Source organism: Solanum tuberosum, unplaced genomic scaffold, assembly GCF_000226075.1.
Source record: "Solanum tuberosum cultivar DM 1-3 516 R44 unplaced genomic scaffold, SolTub_3.0 scf00514, whole genome shotgun sequence".
NCBI classification, from domain to species: Eukaryota; Viridiplantae; Streptophyta; class Magnoliopsida; order Solanales; family Solanaceae; genus Solanum; species Solanum tuberosum.
In genome coordinates this window covers 83,712-91,735 of record NW_006239454.1, presented here as the reverse complement: position 1 = coordinate 91,735, position 8,024 = coordinate 83,712, and the positions used below count along the sequence as shown (strand labels likewise).

General features: G+C 32.9%; 2 protein-coding genes across 2 annotated transcripts; both read right to left on the bottom strand.

Annotated features, from left to right (window-relative positions):
- Nucleotides 1–1,416: 1,416 nt before the first annotated feature.
- On the bottom strand, nt 1,417–3,515 carry LOC102581954 (histidine decarboxylase-like). The gene is made up of 5 exons (XM_006365105.2): nt 3,408–3,515; nt 2,785–3,263; nt 2,495–2,688; nt 2,257–2,393; nt 1,417–2,170 (listed from the first exon to the last, which is right to left on the bottom strand). Exons 1-5 carry the CDS (start codon nt 3,429–3,431, stop codon nt 1,592–1,594), a joined length of 1,413 nt encoding a protein of 470 aa, XP_006365167.1. The 5' UTR covers nt 3,432–3,515; the 3' UTR covers nt 1,417–1,591.
- A 1,634-nt stretch (nt 3,516–5,149) lies between these two features.
- LOC102581623 (histidine decarboxylase-like) lies at nt 5,150–7,288 on the bottom strand. Its single transcript, XM_006365104.2, has 5 exons — nt 7,175–7,288; nt 6,498–6,976; nt 6,213–6,406; nt 5,979–6,115; nt 5,150–5,892 (listed from the first exon to the last, which is right to left on the bottom strand). The coding sequence occupies exons 1-5, from the start codon at nt 7,196–7,198 to the stop codon at nt 5,317–5,319; spliced, it is 1,410 nt and encodes a 469-aa protein (XP_006365166.1). The 5' UTR covers nt 7,199–7,288; the 3' UTR covers nt 5,150–5,316.
- Nucleotides 7,289–8,024: the final 736 nt, after the last annotated feature.

Sequence of the window (8,024 nt, the reverse complement as noted above, 5' to 3'; positions counted from 1 at the left end):
TCTGTACTGACTCCTCCGATTCTAGGGCTCGGGGGGGGGGGTAATTAAAACAGAATTTAGTTTAGGTGTACACCGTATAAAAAGCTTCAAGTTCAGGGGGGTAATGAGTACTTTTGCCTAAAATCTAATTTGAAAATTTTATTTCGATTGCAGTTGAGCTTTCAAAATTGATGTTTCTTTTTAAATGGATGTTAGATTTGAGATTAATTGTATTTAAAAATTTAATTTTTTTATAATAACTTTATATTAAGCCTGGTCACTTAGACACTCGATCATAAATGTCAATTCAATAACCGATTTCGAGATACCTATTTAAAAAAAACCCAAAATTTATAATTTTTTGTTCTAGTTATTTCAAAATTAACTTTAGACCTATATGGTCTAACTTAAAAAATAAATAAAGATTGAATATAATTTGTAGATATACGAAATCTAAAGTTATTCTAAATAAAGTCAACTTTCAGACAACTTAAAAGCTTTTGGTCTGATAGGACTTAAATTTTAAATTCATATGTCTAGTATTGAAACTACAAAGCTTAAAAACTGATTCTCAGGAACTACTTAATACTTTATATAGTAATAACCTCATGTATTCACATATCTACACTGATTGCTAATCGCTATTTCTACGGCTGAAAGGATTATTTCTGAAGATCATTCCGAGGGAGGCTCATATAGTAGTGGACCTATTAACAAAATACGAAAGAAAAACGAAGGATCCACATATAATTAACAACCAATCCCATATTTTAGAAGCATATGCTTCTCTTGTATCACATAGATTAGTTTCACTTTTGTATGAATAAACATTCTTATAATTAAATAAAATCCTTCTGTTCTTAGGAAAAAAAACTATAAAACTTAACTTCAAAAGAAAATGTGTATGGATTTTGTCTTTTTTGAAGTGTGATGTGGTACTCAATTTGCCACTAAACACGGTGGAACCTAATCCTACCTATTATTGGTGAACGTTTGCTAATTCATACAACTGAAATTTCCAAACTTGAAAAAAATAATAAGATATTACAAGGTCCAAGTATGCTAGAACCAAAACTTAAAAATTGTATAATTGTTTTTCCCATCTTGAAGTTGCTACACAAAATCGTTCTATCACCATATTTCTATCATGATCTCTAACAATTACACCACCTCCAATTCTTTCATCTCCAAATCTACACTCATCAGTATTTACTTTTATCCAACTCTATGAGTTAAGAGTTAAAATTTTGTAAGTTTGTTGTGTTAATTTACCTTACTTTTATGTGAAACATTATATTTTTGCAAGAACATCTAGTTTTCCACAATTTCCGACAAACATAATAATAATCTTTTTAATAATTAAAGAATGCAACTTGTTAATTTTAACTAACAAGCGAAAACAATACATATACAACTAACAATTAGAATATCAAGGCATTCTATTCAAAGAATATCATAAAAGAGTGTTAAAACTTTTTAATTTTAAAGTTCCATGTATACAATTCAATTTCAATGTTGTAACAAAAGAATGAATTAATAAGAGTTACAAAATGCAATCTCTATGGAAGACATATTAATAGCAACAAATGCCATCTCTCGTTTTCTTTGCCTTCTAAGGACTAATATAGTCAATCTTATGATAAGAACATGCACAATTCTGAGCACCAATATCCTCTCCAACACAAGGAGGATTGGTCTTTCCATTTTGATACCATACTTTTCTTTGTTGCATTAGTTCACTGATGAAATTGTCAAGCATTTCTCGTGTGATGCCTGGCATAACAATAACATGTGCCATATCTTTGACACATGAAAGTTGCCATCGACGGACAAATTCATGATCACGAGGCCTTTCAAGTACAACTATGATGCTAAGCTCATTTAGCATGACACTTATCCCTGCTTGTTGAAGACGATCTTTCAAATATTTAGCATTGTCGAGACATCTTTCAACATCCTTTTGCAGGCCAATTTGACCTTTTGCGCTCAAGCTATACCACAAGAAAATTGGGGTCAAACCATTACGACTGCCAGAAATAGTGGCATCCACCGAAGCAATGTACTCCACATTTGTTGAGAGATTATTGATGTAGCTTTTTCTTGTTATTTGGACACCACAAGGCATTGGGCATCCTAAGAACTTGTGACCAGAAATTGTGACACTTCCAATTGGCTTCTTGAAACTAATCATCTGTTGAATTTGCACAAAGAATTATTAGAATGTTGCTCTCAAAATTACTAAAGAAAATGTAATTAGAAGTAAGAAGTGAAACTCACATTGTTTATAAAAGGGGTCATAAGACCACATAGTGCAGCATCACAGTGGATGTAAAACCTATCTTGTGAATAGCCACAATCTTTGAGTGTTTCAAGAATAACATCAACATCATCAATAGCTCCTTTAAAGGTAGTTCCTATATATAGTTAAAAGAACCATCAAGGGAAAAGTCGTAAGAGGACTAATTACTTCATAAAAGAGGAAAGAAAAATGAAAGAGGTTGAAGTAAATACATACCAATTGTGACATTTATAATTGCTGGTTTGTCCTTATTTTGAAGCAACTTTGCTCTTAAATCTGAATAATCCATCTCCCCATTCACTGCTGTGTTGATTGTTTCTGAATCCATTCTGTACATTCTTGTAGCTTTGAAAACTGAGTAATGAGAGTCTTTTGATGCATATAATATTCCATCAGGAAGTAGCTCTCGCCTACACAAATAATGTTAAGAAATTTAAGAGCACTGAAACAATATATAGAAGTTATTATATTATATAAACTCAGGTCAATTCAATATATGAACTTACCCTAACAAAATACCATGGAGATTGCCTTCGGTACCACCATTGGTAACATATCCCCAATATTGGTCCTTTTCAATTTCCCACAGTTGTGCAAACCAATCCAAAACAGCCACTTCAAAGTCTTTAGAATGGAAATCGACAGTGTTTTGAAGGAAAGGATCACCACAATTGTTTAAGTGAAACTGCAAAAGTGGTGCTAAAGTTGCATAGTGATCATAACATATGTTGACTGGATAACCTAAATGAAAATTGACTCGTTGAGTAAGTGTGTCCAAATAATTGACCAAGATAGTGTCCAAAGAAGGACCATCATTCTTCAAACCAGGTTCCATCACTTCAAGTTGTAAGTTCTTCCTTGGCCCTGCGCCTGATTGTTCCACCTTCTGTTTCTTGTTCTCCACATTTGGAAACAATCTTCGCCGTGCTAAACTTCTAGGTGTCATCGCTAAACTTCTCGGTGTCATGGGTAATGGCTCAAAATCCTGTCAAGAACCATAATCCAATTAAATAAATAAAAACATATTTTGTCTAACGAGGAGGTCGTACAAAATCGTGAGAGATAATTTCAATAATATTTGGGGAGGGACAACAAAATTTTGCATGTAACTAACATGAAGAGTACATACCATTTCAAGTGAAAGGCTACCCATTCTTGTTTTTTGTTTGCTTAGGATAAAGGAGAAGTAATTATATTGTTGAGTGCATTTTGTTCATATGTCTTGCATACTTATATATAAGCCTTAAAAAGATGAAGGTTTTTTGTGCACCAACCACCCCTTCAATTTCCTCTCTTTTTCCTCTTTACTTTCTTCAATTGTGCATCCCACTTGCAATTTTCAAATGAACTTTTCCATTGTGCGGTCTTGACCAGGCTATTCTTTGAAAGTGACTATTCAACTTACCAGCCAATATTATGAATGGTGGGTTGGTGAGATTAATAACAAGACAAATCCAAAAAAAGATAAACATGCAAAGACTCTAAGTGACAAAATCAAACGTGTGCGTGTAAACAATTCATTCTATATTAAGAATTATAATGGTGCTAATAGCAATCATTCATGTCTAACTACAACCCATAAAATTTACATAATATAAATGGTTTTGCTAATTAGAAGGCTGGATTTCACTAGGATACTACTTGGTGGATTCTTTGTCCGAATCCAAGCAAAGTGGAATGTAGCTACTGCTTCACTCCATCAAATGTCAATAATTAGGAACCAAAGAAGCTAACTAAAGATAGATAATTGGTCAGTGGACGAAAAATAGCTGCAGTTTTCAAAGACACAATAGTCAACCTTTGAATTGGTCTATTTTTAACTTTGTTCACACCAATTAAAATTTAAAGATGTTACTCATATAAATGTGTTACTAATAGCATGTTGAATAATAAATATTGTTTTCTGTCGGGAAAAAACATAGTTTACGCAAAATGGGAATCTGAATTTTTTATTTGGATTGCAATTGAGCTTTCAGATTTGATTTTTTAAAAGAACGAATTTTAGATTTGGGATTAATCATATTTAGAAGTTCAATTTTTATAATGACTTTATATTTAGCCTGACCAATTAGACACTCGATCAAATGAATTCCTATTTAACACATACCCAAAATTTATAAATTTTTGTTAGTCTAGTTATTTGAAAATTAACTTTAGACCTATACGGGCAAAGTTAATGAAAATCAAAGATCGAATATAAATTTTACATATACGAATTTGAACTACGAAACTTAACTTCAAACAAAAATGTGTATGGATTTTGTCTCTTTTTGAAGTGATATGTGGTACTCAATTTGCCACTAAACACGGTGAAACTTACTACTAGCTATTATTGGTGAACGTTTGCTAATTCATACAATTGAAATTCCAAAACTTGAATTTTTCTTTGGATATAACAAGTCACAAGTATGCTAGAACCAAAACAAAGAGCACTTAAAAATTGTATAATTGTTTGTTCCATCTTGAAGCTGCTACAAAAAATCTTTCTATCATCATATTTTTATCATGATCTCTAACAATTCTATCAGCTCCGATTATTTTATCTACAATCTACACCCATTAGTATTTATTTTTATCCAACTTTATGAATTAGAGTTAAATTTTTACTCCTGTCAATATACAATACTTTTATGTGAAACACTATTTTTGCATTACTCATTTGATATGATTAGAGATACTACATTTCATTCCAACGATAGAGATTTTAGTCCCTCCATATTTTGCAAGCACATCTAGTTTTCCACAATTTCCAACAAATAATTATAATAATCTTTTTAATAATTAAAGAAAACTTGTTAATTTTAACTAACAAGCGAAAACAATACATATACAACTAACAATTAGATATCAAGGCATTTTATTCAAAGAATATCATAAAAGAGTGTTAAAACTTTATAATTTAAAAAATGTTTCATGTATACAGTTCAATTTCAATGTTTTAACAAAGGATGAATAAATAACAGCAAGAAATGCCATCTCTATGAAAGGCATATTAACAGCAACAAAGGCCACCTCTCGTTTTCTTTGCCTTCTAAGAACTAACTAATGTAGTCAATCTTATGATAAGAGCATGCACAATTTTGAGCACCAATGTCATCTGCAACACAAGGAGCCTCTGCTTTCCCGTCTTTGTACCATTGTTTTCTTTGTTGCACTAACTCACTGATGAAATTATCAAGCATTTCCCGTGTGATGCCTGGCATAACAATAACATGTGCCATATCTTTGACACATGAAAGTTGCCATCGACGGACAAATTCATGATCACGAGGCCTTTCAAGTACAACTATGATGCTAAGCTCATTTAGCATGACACTTATTCCTGCTTGTAGAAGACGATCTTTCAAATATTTGGCATTGTCAAGACATTTTTTAACATCCTTTTGCAGGCCAATTTGACCTTTTGCGCTCAAGCTATACCATAAGAAAATTGGAGTTAAACCGTTACGACTACCAGAAATAGTGGCATCCACCGAAGCAATGTACTCCACATTTGTTGAGAGATTATTGATGTAGCTTTTTCTTGTTATTTGGACCCCACAAGGCATTGGGCATCCTAAGAACTTGTGACCAGAAATTGTGACACTTCCAATTGGCTTCTTGAAACTAATCATCTGTTCAAATTGCACAAAGAATTATAAGAATGTTGCTCTCAAAATTACTCAAGAAATTGTAATTAGAAGTAAGAAGTGAAACTCACATTGTTTATAAAAGGGGTCATAAGACCACATAGTGCTGCATCACAATGGATGTAAAACCTATCTTGTGAATAGCCACAATCTTTGAGTGTTTGAAGAATAACATCAACATTATCAATAGCTCCTTTGAACGTAGTTCCTATAGTTAGAAGAACCATCAAGGGAAAAGTCGTAAGAGGACTAATTACTTCATAAAAGAAGAAAGAAAAATGATAGAGGTTGAAGTAAATACATACCAATTGTGACATTTATAATTGCTGGTTTGTCCTTATTTTGAAGCAACTTTGCTCTTAAATCTGAATAATCCATCTCTCCATTTACTGATGTGTTGATTGTTTCTGAATCCATTCTGTACATTCTTGCAGCTTTGAAAACTGAGTAGTGAGAGTCTTTTGATGCATATAATATTCCATCAGGAAGTAGCTCTCGCCTACACAAATAATGTTAAGAAATTTAAGAGCACTGAAGCGATATATAGAAGTTATTATATTATATAAACTCAGGTCAATATATGAACTTACCCTAACAAAATACCATGGAGATTGCCCTCGGTACCACCATTGGTAACATATCCCCAATATTGGTCCTTTTCAATTTCCCACAGTTGTGCAAACCAATCCAAAACTGCTACTTCGAAGTCTTTAGAATGGAAATCGACAGTGTTTTGAAGAAAAGGATCACCACAATTGTTTAGGTGAAACTGCAAAAGTGGTGCTAAAGTTGCATAGTGATCATAACATATGTTGACTGGATAACCTAAATGAAAATTGACTCGTTGAGTAAGTGTGTCCAAATAATTGACCAAGATAGTGTCCAGAGAGGGACCATCATTCTTCAATCCAGGCTCCATCACCTCAAGTTCCAAGTTCTTCCTTGGCCCTGCCCCTGGTGGTGCCACCTTTTGTTTCTTGTTCTCCCCATTCGGGAACAATCTTCGCCCCGCTAAACTTCTCGGTGTCATGGCTAAACTTCTCGGTGTCATGGGTAATGGCTCAAAATCCTGTCAATAATCATGATAATCCAATTTAAGATATAATTAAGTTAATAAAAACATAATTTATCTATCGAGGAGGTTGTACAAAATCAGGAGACATAATTATTTCAATAATATTACAAACAAGATTTTGGAATGAACTAAGTGTGAGTTGTTTAAGTAGTGGAGATGTTTGTGCATGTAACAAACATGAAGAGTACGTACCATTTCAAGTGAGAGGCTACCCATTATATATTGTGAAACACAAATTTATAGTAAGTATTTTTTGTTTGGTTAGAATAAAGGAGAAACAATTGCTGAGTGCATTTTGTTCATATGTTTGGGATACTTATATATAGGCCTTACAAGATGAAGGTTTTGTGCACCCCTTTAATTTCCTTTCTTTTTCCTCTTAGTTTCTTCAATTGTGTATCCCACAATTGCTTTTTCTAAAGTTCCATTAAGTATATTATATATATTGCAAATGAACTTTTCCCATGTGCGGTCTTGACCAAGCCATTCTTAGAAAGTGACTACTCACCTTACTAGAAAATATTATTATGAATGATGGGTAGGTGAGATTAATAACAAGACAAATTCAAATAAATTAAATTAAACGCGTGCGAGTAAAAGAAAAAGGCATATTAAATACGTACAAAATAATACTTGGGATATCACTACTAAAAAACTACTTAAAAACGACGGAAGAAAAAGCGACGGACAACGTCGCTCCAAAAAAGCGACGGACATCGTCGCTCCAAAAAAGCGCGGACTAAGAGATGCCGTCCGTCGCTTTTTTAAAAAATTAATTAATAAAATAAAATAAATTAAAACGACGGACAGCGTGGTTACTGTTTAATTTATAAATAATTATTTTTAATAAAAAGCGACGGACTAAGAGATACAGTCCGTCGCTTTTTGAAAAATAATTTTAAAAATAATTATTTTAATTAAAAAGCGACGGACGGCATCTCTTAGTCCGCGCTTTTTTGGAGCGACGATGTCCGTCGCTTTTTTGGAGCGACGTTGTCCGTCGCTTTTTCTTCCGTCGTTTTTTAGCAGTTTTTTAGTAGTG